This window comes from Plutella xylostella, chromosome 19 (assembly GCF_932276165.1).
Source record: "Plutella xylostella chromosome 19, ilPluXylo3.1, whole genome shotgun sequence".
NCBI lineage: Eukaryota > Metazoa > Arthropoda > Insecta > Lepidoptera > Plutellidae > Plutella > Plutella xylostella.
The window spans coordinates 9,704,847-9,728,333 of record NC_063999.1 but is presented as its reverse complement, the minus strand read 5'-3'; the positions used below and the strand labels follow the sequence as shown (position 1 = coordinate 9,728,333).

Genomic DNA, 23,487 nt, shown 5'->3' with positions numbered 1-23,487 from the left:
AAGTATTCTTTATGAAAAAATACACAAAAAGACGCAGCGTAAAAACTGTATAGACCGAATCCTCACTTTTAATTTATTCTTCTTCCGTTCGCGGACTGGACGTCATTCCATTTTGTGTAAAAGCAACACGTTTATGCTTTTATTTCTCCGCCGAGACTTTAAATATATTTTCGCTTTGAACAATTAAACTCTGGGTTCATTTCCGAGGGTCTACCGAGTTGATTCGTAAATTTGTTTGGCTTTCTTTAACAGTTAGCTGTTTGTTTAAAGTTTCGGACAGGTCGGTGGAGCGCGAGATGGGGCGGCCCAGAGCTATCTTGTTAGCTCCAAATTTAAGTGAATTCCTCGCGACGAAAGTAGTTAAGATAGAATCTTTTCCAGTTAGCTATTAATGGTGATATATTTCGCAATAACTTTTGCCAGCCGACTTAATTAAAATTTCTGCAGCTGAAAGTCGCTCCGATATTCTTTAAATTATTGATGTCTGAGGTTTATGAACGCCATCAAAATGAAGATAACAGGAAAGTTTACAGCTGAAGTTTAACTCGTTGTTTTGCAACTCACAAGTCTAAGCGACATTTCACAAAAGCTCGCCGCTTTAAGATTCATGAATATCATTAACCATCCCCCTGTTTTGAATATTTTGTCTTTCCGAACGTTCTGAGCTGGCTTGTGTTATTACCTGTTCTTAAAGTATTTCACAGCACATTTTTTTTCGATGATTACCGTTGAAGCATGTCCTAAACAATGCTGGACCGAGTAAGGAACCCTGAGGAACACAAAAAGAACAATCTTTCTTTCAAGAGTAATACCCCTCTATTCGAGGAGCTCCCAAAAGGTTTGCCCGCAAGTCGCGACTGTAACCAAGGAGGATATAAGCAGCATGCAAACCGTATTTAAAGAAAAGAAAAACGTCCCGGTTCCCCAGCAGTAGCTAAAAGTAAACAACAAAGTTGGCTAGTTGTGCTTGTGGGCTCTCCTTAACTTGTTTCATACAAGTTTCCTATAGACATTATTTAAGTTTGTGCCTCGTCTGGGTGCAGTGGACACTCTATTTAACGTATCAAAGGCAACTTTTAAAGTCGTCCTGTCGATGCGACTGCTAGTCGGCCGCGAAATTGCAGCAAAGTTGAAACTTGGCAGGCGCCTATCGTAAAATAAAAATAAAACCAACAGTTGTATTTTGAACTGCGGACGTTGTTTCAGTTCTACATGATCGTGAAACTCGATAGAGTCAGTGCTTATTCAACTATTAATGCTATAAATAACTGGATTAGTCTGCACGTTGTGCATTGATTTTTCATTCGGGTTTTGCATTGTTTGTTTATTAACGTTAGATTTACAGCTAATGCGTATGCCAATAAACTAAAAACTTATTTAGAAGCCAAATTTATGTATGTTTTTAATTTATAGGCCCTGAAGTATACATGGTGCAAAATCCTATTTGCCATTCCATTATATTCTAATACAGGCAAACGTTTGTCAATACAATCAAAATACTTTAAGAGCAGCGGCAGAAACGTAACTTTTGGAGTTAGGAACACTTGCCAAACAATGGATAGCGACAATAACTTAGGCCATTATAACGACAATGCACGGCTCACTCATGTGCCTGCAAAGAGCAAGTTCTCAAGTTATCTTAAGCAGTTATAATCCTACTTAACTGAAGACTAATTCCAGTCTTAATTAAGCTAACTTCTCACAACGGTCCCAATTTGGAGTCAGCTGATGTGCGCAACTCGGTTCCGCGACAGTCATTAAACTTATCAGGGACCAAAGGAAATGTATTAATCCAACAACTAAATTCGTCAAAATTACCTCTCTCCTCGCTCTGCGACCCGTCCGCTAATTTCATTTGGGACTTTTGTCAATTTCTGAAATTTTACCTCCGTTGATTTTGTTACTTTGACGAGTAAATTTTTGGTGAGCGCAAATGTTTTATCACGGATTAAAAAGAATCATCTGAGTTTCTCAAAAGCTCTTTATTCTTCTGTAGTAAAATAAAGTGCACCCGAAACTGCAATCTACTAAAACAAATGATGCTCACATTTTACAGGACAAAAAACATCCAGACAAAGATGTAAAGTCGCGAAATCTCCAAGACACACTAAAATATGAATGCAACATTTGTAATCCTGCTCCTTCCGCTACTATTTCACAAACTTCAGGTATGAATATCCAGGGCCAAAACAAACACCCACCGACCGAGTCATAATGCAATTTGCAAAAACATTATACCCAGACACCGTGCTAGTGGGAGATTAACGTCAGTTGGGAACAAACATCTTCTGTCTAGGTGCTTATACAAACTTTCCGACGGAATAAAATTTCTACAGTCGAGAGTTTTACATACGTAATAAATGGCATTATTATCATAAAGCAAAGTATGGAATGGAGTTTAAAATTTTCTGCGTCATAAAACACAGAGACTGTTCTGATCTCTTGTGTCTTTATGTGAACGGTGAAGGACCCTGCGTTATTAGACAGGAATTCAGTCGGACGGCGGGCAGGGTGATTTAATTAAGGTTTTGCTGACGAGGAATGCCGCTTCTATCTTTTGACGCCGACTTTGATTGTGGACACGAACGTTTCGCTGAAACCAGCCATTTTGATGGAGATTTCACCGTGGGATCTCGAGGTTTCAATAAAAAAATTCCGATAAACTTTATTATAAGAATAATAAGTAAGTATTATAAATGAAAACTATATCAAGTCAGTAAATCTACACCGTCTTGAGAATAAAATAAGTTTTTGTTTGAGGGAAAATATTCTTCCCGTGAGGGGAAGCCTTTACCAAACTAAAACTAAGTTCAACTTGAACAACCTTTAAAAAGATAGACGATAGAGTATCGCCGACAGTTTATGAATAGCTCTTCTGGACGATAATGTCGGTGGCCAACCTCAAACTTTTTAAGACATTAAGTAAAAATATCTTATTTTATTTATAAATTCCGCTTAGATTAACCTCCACATGTGAGTAACAGGACTGAATGGAGAATTCTAGATTCTAATTCAGAAAGTAAACATTTTAAGTTAAACTAAGTTTTGCGTTTAGCAGCGAAAACAAGTAAACCAAACATTAGTATTCGGGGTCATAACATTATATTGCAGAGCATGTTTTCAGCGACGTGCACACGCGACCGAACCGTTTTGAATTCACACTGCGTTAATTACGGAATTAAGGTTTATTTAAGTGTGCGATAAAGAACTCTGAGCTAAAAACAAGACCAAATTTACATGAGAACACACGCCACAGCACTAAAAGATGGGATCTCCTAATAATTGGGTACAATGTTAGCTACAAAAAGAAGAGAAAAAAAAACACACAGCCTACAAGATAGCATCGACAACGTGCAGAGGAATATATTAGCGGACAAGTAACTTATTTTAATTATGCTAAACTTTTTCGTATTTGAAGCCTTGAACTTATTGTTAGGCTCACGTGATGAACCTTACGCTGAAAATAATTTGCATGCATACATAAATAATCTTTAATGTATTACTGTAATTATAATACTAATGCAGCGAGCAAACCTTAATACAAATCACGCACAAGATTTGAGGCATAATTCCGCTTGAATGTAGATGTAACGGCCATACCCGTAATAAGATTTAACCGACCCTAATGACTTTCCAAGTGAACCTGTATGTTGTAGGGTAAAGGATTTTCTAAGGTCTGCACCATAATGACATTACCAACCCTAGTAAAAAGTAATTTACGAATAGGGCTTTAAATTTTTATAAATGCTTTTATAATGTACTTGTAATGTACTATAGTATAATGTAAATTAATAATGTTTTAAATGTTCAAATCATGAATCAACGTAAAAATTATGAAGGAATATTTTGTTTATTCGAATAAAATCAACAACATGGCAATGTCAGATGAAATAGCGACGGAAGGTGCACGAACCTATAAAATGTATACAACTACAGATGAAAGTTTGTTGTCTGAGCGGTCGCTGAACTTATCAATTAGTTTCGAATATAAATAAAACGTAATCTTAAAAAGTGCAGCAATTAAAAGCTAAAAATAATAATACATACAATGAGCTACTCTAGCACCACAATAGCTTATTTCAATCTTAAACATTCATACAATAAAGTAAATAATAACAAGACAGGTACATAAATTTCAATAACCAACTCCCGTATCAATGCAAAACAAATGCAAAAGAAGCCTCCGGTGAAACTGCCGCCAGAATACCAACGGCGCGGCTCAAAATTATACAACGGCCATATTTATCGAATCAATACTTGTCGGGCTCAATTGTATGTAAACAGAGATCCAATACCAAAGATACGTATAAATACTGCAAACATAATGCAGCATATCAATGCGTGGCAACAGCCAACACTTGATCTACGCAACTAGATACACGATTCAATAAACATGGTGTGGCGAGGCATAAAAAAGGCTATTGGTAGTCGTATCGCGGTCCCCTCAGATAGTACGTGAACAGTTATTTAATCATTGTGCCATGGATTACGCGGGCCTCCGATGGATATAAAGTCCTTTATAGATAAGAACGCCACTTATTTTCAATGATAGATTTTGAAGTATATCTCACAATATCGAAAAGAACAAACTTGTACATTGAAAGCATTTACGGAATAACTCGCTACAAGTGTTAAGAAGAATGAGAGTGAAATTGTATCTCCTATTTCGGAACTCAAATGAAGGATGTTAATAAAAATTCACATCGAATAACATTAACGTCCCTTCCAACAATAATCCTCATGAATCAAGTGTCAGTTCTGTAAAATGCGACTATTATTTCCTACTCTATGACAACCTTCAAAGACGAAGCGAGTCGAGTCCGCCGCTCTACAGGAATACATTATATGCAGGAAATCACGAGCTAGTCCAGTATCCAATTTATCTTCCGAAATCATAAATTTTGCTGTAATGATATTTTGCATCCGTAAGGCTGACGTTGCTGCAACTTGTTTATCTCTAACTTATGGATCCATATTTGTTAGAGCAACTTTTATATATTTCATTTTCGTTCTCTCCTTCCCCGATCTATTTGTTTTATTAATTAGAACAATAATTCACTTAAAATGCAAGCGGAGTTCAGCGCTGGGGGCATTCAAATTGATGATAAATAGGTAGTTTATATTCACTTTCAATTTAAATTAGTAGAGTTGATAATACGAATGATAAATTGCCCATTTTAAGGTCACACTAATGACCTATCTAATTTGTTATTTCATACCAAAAAACTTGTTCATTTTTATAATTTGTTGTTTGATGATAATAATTAATACCTACTTTAGTATTTTTTTCTAACATATTTACTTATTTAGTGCGGAAGATAGTTTATTAAGGTTAGAATAAATCGGATTAGTCTGTACGTCCTTGCAGTTCCGTGTCTGAAACAATCAACATTAGCATATTAATCGCGTGTTAACTTACATGATCCTCGGTAGGTAGTTCGGTAAACGCTGCTTCTGGTATGAATAGTTTAATTTTATTTATCGTTCACTTCGTCAGTGCCAAATTTTCTGATGTTTTACGAGCTATGCCTATCGTCTTCATTAGTGCTTTCATGACGTCATTTATAATTTGATGCGCTTGGCTTTACGAGCAGTATTTAAGCATAATTTTTGAATATATATTTTTGGTCGATGTCGCAAGTTTTAGTGTGATTAGGTACAAAATCCTGTATCAATATTATATTAGTACACGTTGGGGTGAGTTAATGAACTCCATCGCATTTCACCTTAAAAAGTTATTGGTTGGTAATGGTACATTAAACTTACAAATGTCAATTTGCAAGTCACAAAATACATGTTTAGAAATACGATTGCAACAGTTAAAAAACTATAATATAAATTGATCCGCCAAATCAAACCCATATTTTATTGTGTGATAAATCTGTCAGATCATACAAATTATAAAGGGTGCCTTTTATTTCGTCCTCAAAGATTTGTCTTATTACTTACATTCAATGTTTGGTCTATACAAATGAGCTCTTACCTTTTACTATCAGCTGTTGCACTTTCATTTACATACGTATGTCTTATCTTTGTATTTGCTATTCTACAAAAGATAATGGTTGGAGCATAATATAATTTATTTTAAAAATAGTATAGAAAACGTATGAATTATGCCTTGTAGGTATATTTTGTAACATTGGCTTCGGACCAGCCAAGGTCAGTCGAACGCCTCGGGCCAGTTTTAATGGTAGGATAAAATTTATAACGATCATAGTTATAATTTAAACCGGGCCGTTATTGATAATGTACTGCAGTTGTTTTTGGAGGGTCAGCAAAATAATGGTGCGTAAATTTATATTGCTTATAAAGTAACTTTTGTTTACAACTAAATAATTCTAATGATGTGACATTCACAAGCGAATATGTAATTAGTTTCATGTTAATTGCAACACAATTATGGAGTCTGCAATAGTTTGTATCGTAGAAGGCTAGACAATTAGATTCTCATCTAGAATTCTCGTTTTTGGGTCCACCGTTATCTTGAGCTCCGTCAGCCATTACCTTGCTGACCGTACCCGGCTAATCACGTCCGCAAGTGGTAATCACAGGTTTTGAATACTGTTTTTTCTCAACTTACAATAATAGCACTTATTTGTATTGTAACATTAGAATCGTGGAAGGTGAAAAGAAGGTCTAGTCCACAGCGGTCATTATGTCAGGTCAATGATTTCTTTTGTCGTTTACGACAAATAAATATTGATTCAGGCATTCTTATGCGATAAAGAGTTTTATGCGACTATCCGTCGATATTCCAATACGAAGTAAATGGAGTGTCGGTGCAAAAGAAACGTCGCAATTTTTAGTCTAAGCGACTGTCGAAGAATACATCATAATGTACATATTATTTCTTATCAATAATATGTTTCAAAAGATCTCTGCTCGTACCATTTTGAATGCAAAACGTGTAGAAACTTTTTGCTTTTTGTATGAATAATAGATGATTTATTTTAGTTCTTCTATCAGATATATTCATGATCTGCATTATTGTACTGACAATGATTGGTACCTATATTGACCTTTAGTCGTTTCAAATATGTATGTATTTCTTTTGCCATAATAATATATTGTATTGTGTGCGTATTATAGATAGATATAAGTACTTCTTACCTACATTTAAATAAAATAGATATCTAAGTTAGAAAGTACCTATTCGTTTAGTATTAATATCAGGTTTTAAATTATTTGCAGTTGCAGGAAAACATTGATATTTCTGGCGATCAAAATAAATTATAATTTCATTTAGTTCAACTCTATTACATCAATCACTTGACTCATCAACCTTGAACTTAAACTGTCTTTATTATTTAAAGCAGTCTTTAAATCCGAGAACATTTTCTACTAAACGTCACATCTTCCTAGAGAATCGAACCATATAGGCGTACACCTATCCATCAAGTTGTAATTTAACACCAAGGCTAGTTACATGTGTCTATTCAATATATTTAGTTGTTACCGTGCGTAGTGGCTGTTTTTTTATTGTTCTTGTTAATCAGATTTTAAGAGTTCACCTTTTGAATCACGAAGCGAAACAACCAGGCCAAGGTGTAGGTATATGTATGTTTAGAAGCACGTACGTGGTGAATTGTGGATTTATATTATTATATTATATTCCATAAAAAGTACAGTCTTTTCATAGTATTTTTATGAGCAATTCGTGCCCGTCGGAACTAGAGGTGTAAAGTTTAAGAAAATAGCCGTTCAAGCTCGTTGGCTAGTTTAAGCAAAACGATCTTTATCTCAAATTGCATAGCATACGGAAATAATTTATATTTCTCTAAGTATAGTAGGAGGTTGTAACGAGCGTTGTTTTTTGACTATTAAGTCGGGTGGCGCAGCTGGCGGGCGGAATAGTTTGGTTGCTGCTTATCATTCATTGCTGGTGAGTGTATGAATAGACGATTATCGCGGAAAGGGGTCAAAATGGACGTTCTGTAAAGAGGTCGTGGTGGTCCGCGCGTCGTGACCGGGCCGTTGAGCTTCATTAGTGATGGGAAGCGTGAGCCTCGACTTACAACCTTAAACGACAAACCAAAAGGTAGAAATGCCCAAGATTTACAATCCTTCCTATAAAGCTGGTATCAAAGAAATTTAAAAGACCATCAGGCGAAAGAAAATGCTAATGAATATGTATGCAAATTTATGACGCCTTTAAGATCCACTCGATAGAGTTGTAGAAAATGAAAACAACAACAAAAATCTTAATATGCCTGTAAACCTTAACGCGGAAGAGCTGCGATTAAACTGCCATCTTTATTATAAGGAAATGTAAATTAGCATCTCGATAACTTGGAGTGCATCCCTAGAGCTTATGTCGCAGTACTTCAATCATACGTTATTTATATTCACTTCCTTATATCACATTATTCTTGGCCCTTTTCTCCTATCCAAGTAAGCAAAAATTTAAAATAAACAAACAGATTTAAATGCATGTTGCGAGCAATATGCTGTGAGAGGGCAACCATGTGTGTTGAAGCTAAACTGATAAGTAAATCAAATTGACGACGGTAATGAAACGTTCTTTAGCGATTTTAAATTAAACGTAGGAATGAATCGCTTTTTTATTTGATTTACAACCGACCGTTGTCGTTTTTTGCCAATCCCGAGTCACAGGCACAGGTAGACGACGGGGTAATTGGTTATTTATCAATATATTTTTGATTGATGATATCCCTCATTTATATGAGGTACCTGCTTGCATTTAATTTGAGCGACGAATATGGAAACGGAGTTTAAATTAAGACAAAAAACACTTCCAAACAATTTGAGAAAAAATCAGCGCATTCAAAATTTCCAATGAATACAGTGAAGGGATTTTAATAAAAAGTTTCATTTCGACTACTGTGACTCATTATCTCCAAACACAAAAGAATTAAATACCTCTAGAAGCTCACGTACCGAGGTTATTACAAAGCCGGTCGTAATCGCCCCGTCCCTTGTTCCGAGACCTTTTGTTCCTTCAGAGACTAGGAAATGCCCAACATCTTCATTAATATTTCCTTCCAAGTTTTTGTCTTGCTATTATTTAGTTGGATTACAGCGATAAAAGACTGCTTTCTAATTAAATTCTGCCCCATCTTTAACTGTTTAACAAAATTTCGAATTCCACGTAGGAAGTAGGAATTAATCATCCTTGTTAGGTGCTTATCGTGGCCTCGATTACAGTTGCAAAAATTACCGGAATCTAAGTCTGTAAGGCATTAAAAAGCAACGCGGAAACTGCGAGGTGGCCTTGGCTCGAATCGATACATTCGCTCCATGCCCTCATATGTAGGTATCATGTATGTAAACAAAATTATGTTACTTGACTAAACCATTTATGGTCTTAAAATATACAACACGTTATTCATAATCTTATTTTCGAAAACATTAATATTCTTGGTCATTATTCACGTGATGTTGTCATCGCAACTGGACCATCTCTCAGATCGTCCAAATTTACTTAAACAGGTATATTTACTTTTACACCTACACTTAATGAGGCGGCTTAAAATAAAACCTACCAACCTGTTTCAACAACCGGTTAATTCTGTTAACAAAATTTCATGAAACGCGGTCAAGTTCAATGAAAATTGTTCACATGAATAAAACAATGTTCTCATGTCATTGACTGCTACATATTACATTTAAAAATTATGTCATTGTAAATGTTTTCCCCATCTACTATACTGCGAATATTATTAATAAAAATTATATTTATATCTTCTACCTCTATTATTTTTTCAGAAACAATTTATCATAATTCAATATAGTCTTGAAAAGTGGTAAGCTCTCGTACGCGGAACCAACATAATTGTACCCATGAGGAACCATAGTCGGGTCTTAGACATAACGTATGTGCGGCACGTCGCATATGGCGTTTGTCTTGTCAGTAATGTCGGTCTACAAGGGCACCCGCTTCATTTCCTGGACAAGCTCTTTCGGTATATTCTATTCGTGACTGGTCCACAAACCGGCAAGACTCTTATCACCCGGTGCCTACGTCATCTCTCCCAACTTATTGCCTCCGAAACCGGTCGCGTCACTATAATTATCGTTTTGTTCAAGAGCTCCCGCTTCTCTTAATTTAGTAGCTGTAACGTCTTTAATGACTGTGTTTAGTTATTTTAAATTTAGTAATGCCATAAAAACAATATTGAACGAGAACTTTTTGATGACAACCGGCCAACCTTTTGGTGCGATCGTAAAATCTGGTTCATGATCATTAATTATCTTAATTATAATACAAAAAAAATCACTAAAAGTGCCGGCCAAAGGACTGCACCACATACGTGCATTATCAATAGACGCGGACTCAAATGTTTAATAAAAAGTGTAATAACAATAATAACACCGGTAACCTGAATACGTTTTTTGGTAGGCGAAGCAAAAAATCTACTATTATAGTTCACCTTGAGACGTGGGCCGTAGGCGTACCAAAGTTGATTTAGTTGCTATCCGACTAACCCTTTTTTTGTTAAGGATGTAAATAAGACCAGCAAAAAATCCCAGTCGCTTTGTCCCAAACGATAGTGGTGTTTAACGAAAGTAAAATTTGAATGATATGGCAGTAGGCGATTTAATTATTATGCGTTACTGTGTTGTTGTTTTAGACGCTCCGTCTTTTCATGGCGGTCCAAAAAGTTTTCTACTAAAACCCGAATGCAATATGTTCATAAAGGGAAATACAGAAAGTTTTGAGGTCGTGCCTCTATTTGTGAAGTTGGTAACGTTTACTCACTGTAGCGGTTGGAGTTAATTCTATTTGGTGTTTGTGACATTGCTGTAAGTCTTCCTAAAAATTTCGCGAGTTATGCTGTTGTTGGTTAGCAAACTGGAAAAGTTCTGGAATATTGTGTAAATGAGCAAAGTAAGGGCGAGAACTCATAAAGTTTTAGATGAACGAATTTTGTCCGGAGGTATACAAAAAGACGCTGGGTAACGATGAAAAGAATTCAAGCGCTTTAAAATTTGCGCTTTTTGTTTTTATCGTTTTCCCCAATTACATGTTGTAAAAAATATATATAATGTCTTGTTATGTGTGACCAAAATGACTATGACCAAAATGGTCATAAAATATGGTTTAAAAATAGGTAGGTACCTAAAAATACTAAAATAGCGAATCCGCTATGTCAATGTCATCTGAGGATAATGTCGTAGTTCTATTACCCTTGTCACTACTACCGGAATCCTGCAGCCATTTCCTGTTTGATTCCATAATAGCTTCCTATATTTTCAAACTTTGATACTAAAAGTGATCTTCGAAATGAATAAAATATCAATCAATTATACTGTATCATACATATTTATAATTTATAGCTACGAGTACAACTTAACTATTGGGCGGTTAACTAATTTGCCCTAATTTATTCAATTCGGCCAAATTTTCCGTCACTGAACTATTAGAACAGATTACGTTTCAACTTGTTAGCAATAATAATTCGTATGATAACAATATCATTAATAGGAAGGACGCAGACTTAATGGTGCAATGCCATGCATACTAATATAATGTAACCAGCTCTTTGCCAGCGGCACATCGGACATGCCTGAAATAATAATCGCTCCACCCGCAATTAAACAGATAACACTGATTCTGAACCGAACATAAATCTACTTTATAGTTCAGCTCAAATTGCTGGCCCGTAAAACACCAGCAATTTTACTTTTAAAGTCGTGACCTTATCTAACTGGTTTCGTTTCTTTTGTTCGCAGACGAAGAAGAACAATCCGAACCACATCAAGAGGCCAATGAACGCGTTCATGGTCTGGTCACAGATCGAGCGCAGGAAAATATGCGAGCAGACGCCGGACATGCACAACGCGGAGATCAGCAAGAACCTGGGCCGCGTGTGGAAGACGCTCAACGACGAGGAACGCCAGCCCTTCATCGACGAGGCGGAGCGCCTGCGCCAGCTGCACATGCGCGAGTACCCCGACTACAAGTACCGGCCGCGCAAGAAGCTCACCAAGCCCGCCCCGCGCGCCGGCGCCGTCGGCAAGAGCAAGCGCAAGCAGCGCGCCGACTCCAACAACAACCGGGGGCTGGCCAGGAAGCGCTCGCGACCCGCGCCGCCTAGCGTGGCCAGCGTGCCCGAGGCGCCCGCGCCGCCCGCGCTGCCCGCCTCCCCCGCCGGCGCGCCCGACTCGCCCGAGTCCGCCTGCTTCTACGAGGACAGCGCGCGGCAGCCCCCGGACCTCACGGACCTGTACTCCATCACGGACCTGCTGCCGCTGGCGCTGGGCGAGGGCGAGGTGGACCTGGACGTGCTCACCACGGACATGGAGTCGTTCGAGACGGCGTCGTCGTCGTCCGGCTCGCACTTCGAGTTCTCGTGCACGCCCGACGTGTCCGACATGCTGAGCGAGATCGGCGTCGGCAACGACTGGGACGACCACACGTTCTCCTCCTACCTCAATTCATCTTAGAGCGGTGCGCGGGTCGCCAGTGATGCAGTTCCAATGATCTCATGCGGCCGGCCCGGGCCGCCGCGGGCCGCCGGCGCCCGCTCGCCGCCCCGCCTAGAGAGTGCCTACATCCAAATAGACGTGTCGACTTTTGGATTCAATGTACAAAGTTATTTAATAAGGATCGAGGGTGAAAATTTAATTTTGAAGTCAACTGACTTTCGATGTCGCATTCTTCTTCAGTTCTTATTTGATTACTTAATTCTTTAGTTATGTACGATTAATGTTTTTCTCTGTTTTATTAGACGACCGTGGAGCCGTCTTTTTTTGGAAACGCATCGGATTTTTTGAAAATATAGGCTGTGAGTTGGTTCTCATTTTTGTCACGTTGCTTTTATCAAATTGTTTGTTCACAACCGTAGGTGATAGCTATAAAACGGCACGTCGCAAACGCATCTCAGTAAATAATTCCGTCTACTCTCCGTCGACTGGTTTAGTAAGCTCTTGTTCAGAAGGGTCGAGCAGCGCGCCGAATGTTCTCGGCGAATGTTCGCTGCTCGCTGGCGAACGCTCGGCGCGCGCTCGCCGTCACTCCGATGTCGCGCCCGTATTCCGCACATGTACATTATTCGATTTGGCTTCTAGTGCAATTTATAGGTTTGCAATTCAACCTCACTTCATAATACTTGATTAATCATGTACTTATAGGAGCGAATGACTCGTACTTTACTTTGAGATGATTTAGATGAACTATGTAACCGAGTAATAGTAACATAAGACTAGGCTATAGTCACGTTGTCTTGCGTCCGGCGCGCAAGCTCACTTTATACTTTGACGCACTAGTAGGTGATAACGATCACGAATTATAATTTTATTATTGGAAGCTAATCAATATTGTCGTTGAAAGAATTTCGGAGTGCGATACTTTCGAGAATGTGTTGGTTCGAAGGATACGTTTAGGTCGAGTTGGTATAAGAAGGTATGTTAGTATGTGTAATTAATGATACAATGTTGGCTAGGAATGTATTAATAATGTAAAGTGGCACTTGGGGATCGTTGCGAAGGGACACTTTGTTTAACATTTCATATTTTTTTCTTTCTTCATGCTATCTCTTGACACACAACGTTAATAGAACGATACATATCAATAAAGGAACGTATTGCGTCGCGGCACGGTGGGTTTTTGAATGGTCTCGTCAGGATTGATTTCACTCAATAGTTTGCAGTTTCGGCTCTGTGATTTACTTTGTGAATCTAAATTATAAGGTTCTAGTTGAGACTGATATCGCATAGATTAGTTTTAGCTGCGCTAGCTTCTCTTAACACTTTATTTTTAAAACTGGAAGTACTTTAAAGCTAAAAGAACTAAATATTTTTGATAATGTGTGCTGCTGTGAAATAACAATCATTTCAACGAAAAGTAAAGTGGTTAGAGGTGGTTTCTTTTAATTTATTTTTAAATTTATAAAAGTATTTATTTAGATTAATGTTTGTTATTTCACAGTGGCTCATGAAGCTAAACAAAGTGTATAAAATATCGCAAAAAATCTGTCAATTCTGTGAAAATGGTGTCAGTTAGATAGGAAGTAATATTGATAATCTACAAAATAAAACATTTTCTTGAGCCGTGTAAGGTCTAAAATAAAGTATAAAGCATTCTTCAAAACAGTTTCCGATTTTGAAAAATCAACGTTTGTAGTGCGAGTCCCGAGGGACTCACGTGAGTCCGTTGTGCTATTTCATAAGAAATAAGGAAAATGCTTTACGTACATTATATTCTTATAATTATATATGTAAAAAACAAGTTAACGTCATAATTAGTAAGTGTCTACGAAATCCAATTATGTATTTGAAATTCATAAGAAAATATGTTATCTATATAATATTATACATTAATGTAACGCGAAGAAATAAGTTATATACTATGTGTGTTGTAGTGGTAAATAAGGACAGAAATAATATGTGCCTAATAATGATTATTGGTAAATCTTCTAAATGTGTATATTTATTTAGTAATGCTCAAATTTCTACTCTAAGCTCGTTACACTATTTAGATGCTGATGAAAAAAATACGATTCAAAATTGATGCCAGATGATGTTGCATTTCGTAATTAAGCTTAAAATTTTCGTTTCGACAAAGGAATGACCGAAAATATATAAAACGTTTCAAAGTACATATATTTTGCTAAAGTAGATTTTCACCATACATAGTAAGTAATCTACCTACTTTCAAAAGTTAAAATTACGGTAGAATACGAATGGTTTATTGTAGCTGAGTAATATAATAATTATATTATGCCTACTATAGAACTATACTACTACTTGTAACTTATTATCTATTTCCAAAATTTGACAATAATGACATCGACTAGCTTCATGCACCTGTATTCTTAATTTCATCTTCTTCAGTTCTATCCTTTATATTCCTCCTAGTAGCATTGTTTTCTCAGAAATACCATTATATTAAATTGAGTTAAACGATTTTTATGCATAACAATAAAACCTGCATCGAGTTTAAGCAATATAAATAAAATGAGACTTATTACAACGCTCAAAATTAAATTTGTGTATACCACTATTGACACGTTGTCAGCTTATCATTTAGGTTACCAGACTGCTGACTACACTTACGTATTTTGATTCATTATTAAGTAAATGTTGTTCAAAACTTTTGGATTATGCAGGGTTTCATTCTTCAATCGTTTATTTTCATTTGTTTGCATATTCATCTCATTTTTACCTCTTCGTTTTCGACAGTAGGAGATCGGTTCCCTTTCTTTGCATTATTCATCAATATTTTGTGTGTCTTTTCATTCGTTTCTTCTACTATGTATTCTTCCTTTAGTTCTTGTGTATTAGGAAGTATTTTTAAAATTGTAAATACATAAGTATTTATAAAATGTTAATATAAAAAAGTCAAAATAAAGCGATACTGTGAGAAAACATTAGAGGTTATATTTAAGTGTCTCAAAGAAGAAATATCATAGATGACATAGTTAGCTGTTGTAGGTTATAAAATTAATAAATATTATGTAAAAATTGGAAAAAATATTGTATACTTTCTGCATTTGATCCGACGGCATGAACATTATTGAGCTTAATTCTCCGATTGCTTCTCCACGCTTATAATTCAAACAATAAATTCAATTGGTAGATTTCTATGTTTATTATTCGTATATATTGTGGATTTCACATAATATATACATGGTTACAAATTAATCACGTAACTTACTATTTATCATATATAAACACGATGTAAAAGCCTTTGTTCCTGGAACTGAAATCATATATATGCTGAAAATTTTGCAGTTGATGAGTAGCTGGTATTAATTCAGTTTTCTGGTCGATGCTTTTACATCCTGTTCATGTATATTTGTATAATACAGTAGTGAACTATATAAAGATAATGAACCTGTCTTTGTATATGTAACTAATAAAATATATAAGGGTATAAATGTTAGTGAATGCATTCACAGAACTGAAACGTTATAATATTCTAATCGTTGGTTATTATGTTGTTTAAAATTGAAGTTATCTCTCTGTATAATATGTATCTATCTGTCAATACTGTTGTTGATTTAATTTATAAGCTATGTCTATCTTAAGGTGTATCCCTTCTTTGATATGCCACTTCGGAAGCAACGAATTTCAAATATTATTTTTCATTTACTCTTCTGTCTGCACAACGCATCATAACATTAATGTGATTATTGATATTTATCTGATATTTAATTGGTGTCTATAATGAGAAAGTTAAATTCAACAATATAATAAATTAAAATATATTATAATCGTATAATAAATGTCAACAGCAATCTGTAGTGAAAGAAATACTAATAATAAAATAAATAAGTACGAGTAATATGCGATCGTCGTAGAAACGTCATTAAGTAATCTATTGAAAATAAATATTAATGTTAAACAAACAAAATCTTCGCACAATCTGAGTCAAGGAACTAGAATAGGCTAACAATTATATATTGTATATGGTATAACGACGTAAGCGTACAGACTACATAAGTAACTTATATTTAAAAGTATGTAAGATGACGTTCCAAATGCATTATTTCCTTCAGTTTCAGTCTTCGTACATTTTCATGTTTTCTAATGCTTTCCTTAACATGTCGTAAGCAGTTGGTTTTCAAGGTTGTTGATTATATATAATTCCAGTTTTAAAATTGTACATAGAGTTTCGTTGATGAAATCACTAGGAACAAAAAAATGAAATGGTCCATTAAATTTTATCACTTAAAGATAGATGTAAGTGTAAATTTAGTGCGTCAGATACAATATTTGTGTGTGCTTAATAAGTATTACCTTAATACTATTACATGCCAAAATTTTTGGTTCAAAGGCAAGGCTTTTGAGGGATTGTCGAGGTCGCCACATGTGATTTATTTTCTATACTTTTGCCACTGTACTTTGATCATTGTAAATAACTTGTGGATCACAAAGCCAGATATCTCAGGCTATCGGAATAAATCATCTACTTGCATTATGTCATTGTGTTCCGAACCAATCTAGTCTTTGGAGGTTTTTGAGCAGTTTTTAACGGTCTAATTAATATATTTTCTTGTATAAAAGCCGGATAAACGTTTCCAGTTTCTGTAATTTGTAATTAATCAAGCTAACTTTGTAAATGCTTTTTGAGGATAGATTTTTTAAATATAAATTATACCAAAAAAACAAGGCTCTTACAAACTGTTACCGATGGATCTCTCTTGTAAGTAGCTCTATGCAGTTTAAAGTGGAGGTGGTTTTGAAAATTTCGAAAAATCGTAATACTCTGTGCAGTAAGAAATGTGATCAATTGAAAACAGAAGTTTGAAATTACCAAAATCTCCGCCCGATGAATGTAGATCGGCTCACCAAATAAGAAACACATTGTTTTCGCTGTAATAATCAGTTCTAAAACTTGTAGATATTAGAAATGAACAGTTAATTTTTAAGATGTTTTTGAAACTGTTAAGGCACGGTTTTCTCAAACGACAAAGATTTTTATGACCTTCGTCAAAGGGTGTATTTTGTAATATTGTCTTTTTGTCCAACAGTATATTTTAAGGTGTTTAATTGTAATTATAAGTTTGACGTATTGAGAGGGGCGAGGGGTCCCAGTGGGCTCTCAACTTGTACATACTATGTCGTAATTATATATAGGGTATACCTACCTATCTACAATAACTTGATATACATATGTACGTAGATCTAAAAATTGTTAAGTATGATGTAACAACTACTGTAGAGTATGAATTTAAGACAACGTGTACATTTTGTATCGTACTTTGTTTCAATAATGAATATATATTATTATATGGTAAAAATAAATAATCCAGTTTTTAAAAAATATACACCAGATTTTTATTGGAATCCCTATTATGTAGTCTGAGCCTATCTGAAACCTAGTTAAACATTGTGAGATATGGCGTTTCGACTTTCTCCGTGTTCGGCATCATAAGGGTCACAGTGACAGTTAAATAAAGTCCATTTTTCTCTCCACCTTTAATTTGCAAGGTGCGGGTGCCTATATAAATAGAGTGAGTCGCCCGCGCGCCTCAGTTGGTTTTTGATTTTTGAAGTGAACACTTCGGCAAAATGGCTCAACGTAGCCACGGTTCTCGTCGGCTTCGCTCCGACGGGGAAAAATATATTATTGAATTTGCGGAGTCCTCGCTGCCGGGAGCTGTAGCGTGATGCGGACCAGGCGGCGCGGGGCCTGCCGGCTGCTGCGCACGCAGCCATTGCTGAGGATTTCGCAACGAAGGTTTGAGTTGATAAGCCGTGAGTAAAATGCTATTATTTACTGCTTTTAAAAGCTCAGCCACTGGTCATAATGCTCCGGCGCTTGGGGTTTTTATCCCACGCAGTAGGGTCCGATTCAATAGTCGTGGTGATGATTGATCACATATTCCGGTCCTACTAGTGGCGCTTGAGCTAGATACTTACATTAATGACCGCTTTAAGTAAAGCATATGTTAATTTTATACAGGAAAAAATAATTAAAATATATTTTTCTACCCTCAATTTCTAATATTTTTAGAAAACAGTAGATAAAAACTTTGCTATTACAATAATGCACTTGATTATAGCTTATGTAAGGCTTTACAAACAGGAGCTTTCCAGGACCGTCATAGGATTTTTTACAGGAAGCACGTGGCTCCGAGTTTCAGTATGTTGGGACATTGTGGCATGTGCGGCGAGTAATGTGATCCGCCGGTACCTACCCGCTGAGGGTAGGCAGGCCGATTCGGTGAAATTGAAGTTTCGTGTATTCTGCACCCGGCCCTGTGCTCCTGCGCTGGCCGCCGTCTCGTGGCACCTGTATCGCAGCGTACACCCGGCCCTGGGCTCCTGCCCTGGCCACCGGTTCGTGCCACCTCTATCGCAGCATACACCCGGCCCTGTGCTCCTGCGCTGGCCGCCGTCTCGTGCCACCTGCATCGCAGCGTACACCCGGTCCTGGCCCTGGCCACCGGTTTGGGGTACCTGCATCGCTGCATAGACCCAGCCATGCACTCCTGCCCTGGCGGCTGTACACCCGGTCCTGGCCCGGGCCACCGTTTTGTGCCACCTGCATCGCAGCCTACACCCGGTCCTGGCCCTGGCCACCGGTTTGTGCTACCTGCATCGCTGCATAGACCCAGCCATGTACTCCTGCCCTGGCGGCTGTGTTGTCCCACCTGCATCGCTGCGCACACCTGGCACTCCTGTTCTGGTTGCCAGATCCAAACGCCCCCTATCTGGGAAGAGATTTTATGCTTAGCGGAACCGCCTGCACTATTGCTAGCACGGTCATCATCATCATCAGCCATCATTATGAGTGACTTATTTAGAAGGTATCGAGTAACGTGCGCTATTCATCAGTGATTTTGGCATATGCAGACGAACGTTTACTGCCAAGGTTGGTCATGTTAGCCATACAAGGGCACACCAACGAAGCCTGAGTAACCACCTGCAGTCGCCGTAGCCGCATCGGCATGGATGACGACAAATCGGGTAACGTGCACCGCTTCTAAAAGTGTTATAGCACTTCAATTTGATGCCTCCGCTGAGGTAGGGTATTCTATTAAAGCAGCTTTCTTCTGAACTGCCCAAAGTGACCTGTAGACTGCTCCTGGGGATAGTTGTGCAATCAATTTTTTATTTCGATGTCTCTGCTGAAGAAACTGTCTAATGCAGCTTTTGTTCTAAACTGCCTAAAGATCATTGGACTGCTCATGGGAATAGTGACGCACGGTAAGTACCTACAGGAGCGTTACTCTATACTGATGAGAAACGAACGAACGAGAGCTGTCGTGCAATCGGCACGTTTAATACATACAAACAGATAGAGCGGCTCGCGCCGCAGTGCACTGAAAGTTCGTTTTTCGTCATATAAAGTGAACCCTCAGACACTATCTTAAGTGTCATGACACATCGGCAGATTCCAGCTTTGAGTCTTTTCTTTTCTCGGCTGTGAGCAAAGTGAATCCCACCGGCGAGTGTTCAACCTAAAAGCACTGAGCTAATTCCTGATTTCGTGAAAGTCGCTGTTGCTATACCATACCGCTTCACAAGTTACCGAATTTATTATAATCCTACTGTCGGGTAATCATGATCGGAGTGTCATCGCGGTTTCTGAGTGGCACCATATTAGCTGTCTTACTTATGTCCCAGTGGATTGTGAGTGTGTATCCGAGCTCTTTGTTGAAAAATGCGTGAACCTCCTACGCAGCAGCTGTCTACTAGTTGTGTATCGAATAAATCGAGTAACGGTGCTCTTGCACGAGACGACTACCTTTTGGTAAAATTATAACTTCCACTATTCTGGGAACATGCATATACCTACTGTGTACTGTGTATCACATCACGTGTAGCCGCAGCCCTACTCAATGGACGGGGCTAGATAATAAACAATGGCAGTCGTCATTAAATTTCTATGAATTTCGAAGGTCATCATTTGGAGCACAATCCAAAGGGTGAAAGTACCTATTCATGCCTAAACGGCTTCTCTAATGAAAATGTATTTTTAATTCGATTCTGGCGCAAACGTTTCATAACTATTTTTCAACACTGTATCTGCTGAAACTACTTAAGACTGACTGGTTAAGATGCAGACGTGCCGTTTTCACAATTCCATTTTGAGTATCCTCAACTGTTTTATGGATCTTTCAGTTAGTTACAGAGCTCCAAAATTTATAATGCGCATAGAAATCTTTGACAGATCGGTTGTTTTCGATTATATGACACATGATATTGACTCCTATTTCTTTCGAACAAGGTGCAAACTGCAAGTGTTTTAATTAAGGCTCTTACGATTTAATGACTCGGGTGTGAAGATCACATGCATTATTAATTTTGGACAAGTGTACGTAACTAGTTACCAAGTAAAAAATTACTTGTGTCATGCCCGTACTCGCATCTCATTTAGGAGCTCTCTGGCCTCTAGCTGAAGGCTAGAACTGGTATATATATCTACTAAGCTAGTACAGAGTTATAACCGGGCAGCGGGAACTGACGTGGTAGCTGCTTGATTTATTAGAGTTTGCTGAAAACTTTCTAAATAAGTAATAATTATTAGTCATAATATTAACTCTTCGCAGTTCTTTCAGAATGCAATACCAGGTCGCTGAAGTACAGTTAAGTTACAAGTACAGTCACAGTTATTCGCATATCGATGTCCAAGGACTTTTTCTTGGGTATAGCTAACTACCTAAGTTTACCTATAGATAGCCGCAAGCTATCTGCTGTTGGCGAACTGTCAGTTCTGATAGGCTCGAGGTGGCTCGTCCAACTGTCCATGTTCCCGCCACCATGATTGTTGCTTCCACAGATTAGAGTCTATGTTGGCTGTCGTTGCATCAGGTCTGATCAGGTACAACTAACATCTTTACGTACCATCTTTATTTAATCGAGCTATTTTATTTTGTTTTATCTAGGTTGACTTAATGGTTTCAAGATCGAACCTACAACAATGTAAGTAGGTACCTACCTACGTACCTTTGAAGTTGCAACAAGGCGAAGCCTTAAGGTTTTGGCCGAGACCTGCCCTTAGTGTTGACGAACATACCTAAAGGTGACCTTGTTAATGTTTTTCATATGAAGTACTGAACATTTTACTTATCCTGGTGGCATGACTGATCATTTACTTACCCAGTTAAGACATGTTAGCCGGGTTTCATTTATCAACTATTATAATTGTTATTGTTGTGTTAATCAATCTTTATTAATTGATGTCATCTACCAAGGAATGCTGCCAGAGCTCATAATATTCACACATGATGATACAGAATGATAGTAGCCCACAAAATCGGTGCAAAGGCTTATAAAATAACTTTCCTTCCTAGTAGGACTGCACAGGAACTCGTTAACCGCCGAGTTAGTTAGAATACAAAATTAGACTGTGTGTTACTTGTCAATCTAGAATATGAATATAGTGACCTGCATCATGTTTTGAAAAACTGAATACTTAGTTATCCGCCAGTGTCACAGCCTTCATCTAATCTTTTCCAGTAGCTGATGAGGCTGAGATATTTAGTAAAATTATCTTCCCTTCAAGCACCACTCCTCGTTCCAAGGACTAGATGCCGCGCCAGGTGTTGCAGGCCGTGTCGTCGTACAGGGCTGACTGAGCAGGTCCTCGAGGCTCCAGGGTCGGCTGCTGCATTTCTGAGGTCAGTCCAGAATTACATACCCTAGTCAGCATGTGCTGACCTGAGCCCCAGCGGCCTGGATCGATATTCTACATTTTACAGCTTTTAAATATTGTTTAAAGTATTTCACTGGTTCCATCCATTCGGCTAGTGTATGTTAAAAATATTGCCTTGACAATAACAAGATTTTGATCAATAATTACTTATAAGTATTGCTTTCAAAGAGGCACTGTGTGTATCCATATGTATAAATACCTACCTATATGTATAGGTACATACCTTCCATAACTTTCTGACAAGTCAGGAATAATAAGGAAGTACTTAAGTCTTATGTATACTTATACCTTTCTTTTTAGTATATCTATTACCTAGAAATCTATGCATTATAAATTTATAGATTCAAATATTTATCTACTGATATACTCATCAGTAGCTTATGGGTCACAGTTGGTTTTCTCTCCACCATGCGATAATAAACACATCTCACAATGTTTAACTAGGTTTCAGATAGGCTCAGACTACATAATAGACGCATTTTTCCTGAAATAAAAATGACATATTATGTATCTAGCCTATCTGAAACCTAGTCATTTCTGCATGGTGATATTACAACTGAGGCGCGCGGGCGACTCACTCTATTTATATAGGCACCCGCACCTTGCAAATTAAAGGTGGAGAGAAAAATGGACTTTATTTAACTGTCACTGTGACCCTTATGATGCCGAACACGGAGAAAGTCGAAACGCCATATCTCACAATGTTTAACTAGGTTTCAGATAGGCTAGATACATAATATGTCATTTTTATTTCAGGAAAAATGCGTCTATTTTTATTTAGACTTGAGTTTCTGCCAAACCTTTGCTTGTGGTAGGTGCAGGTACAGATACAGTTGACCCCATAAATATTATGTAGGTATATATTTTTGTACCATGTCAAATTAAACTGAACTTAACAAGTCGACGTCGCTTTGAATTCAAAATTTAAATTTTGACAAGGTACAAGTACAAGGTGTATAAATCCATACAAATTGATGAGATTATGGTCCTGGCATTCACGTAACATAAAAAAGAGAGACACAAAATAAGTCAACAATCAACTCACAGTCATCTTCAAAGCATGAATTTCGTCAGCTTTTATCGCCCTAGCATTAAAACTTAAACAAAACAGAGAGGTCACTCCAGCTAACGAAAAACGATGACTGCATCGTTGCATCACCAACGGTACTGAATTCATGACAGTACCGGTTCAGAGTTCCGGTGAAGAGTGGTCTTTATCAAAAACACTAAACCGTCTCCGGGCTGGCGTTGCCCGGACGAAGGACAATTTAAGGCGATGGGATATGCTCCCAGCCAATGCCAGCACTCTATGGAGTTGCGGAAGCCTCCAGACTACGTCACATCTTAGAGTGTCCTAATGCCCCAAAGTGCAGTCAAGGAGACCTGATGAAGGCCAATGATCTCGCAATAAGAGT

General features: G+C 37.6%; 1 protein-coding gene across 1 annotated transcript in view; it reads left to right on the top strand.

The window, feature by feature from the left end:
* LOC105385600 (transcription factor SOX-4) overlaps positions 1 to 17,735 on the top strand; it is a 60,463-nt gene extending 42,728 nt beyond the window's left edge. The window contains exon 2 of the mRNA XM_038106342.2: positions 11,695 to 17,735. Within this exon, the coding sequence (XP_037962270.1) occupies positions 11,695 to 12,408 (714 nt within the window). The 3' untranslated portion in view covers positions 12,409 to 17,735. The remainder of the gene's footprint in view (positions 1 to 11,694) is intronic.
* The last annotated feature ends 5,752 nt before the right edge of the window (positions 17,736 to 23,487 follow it).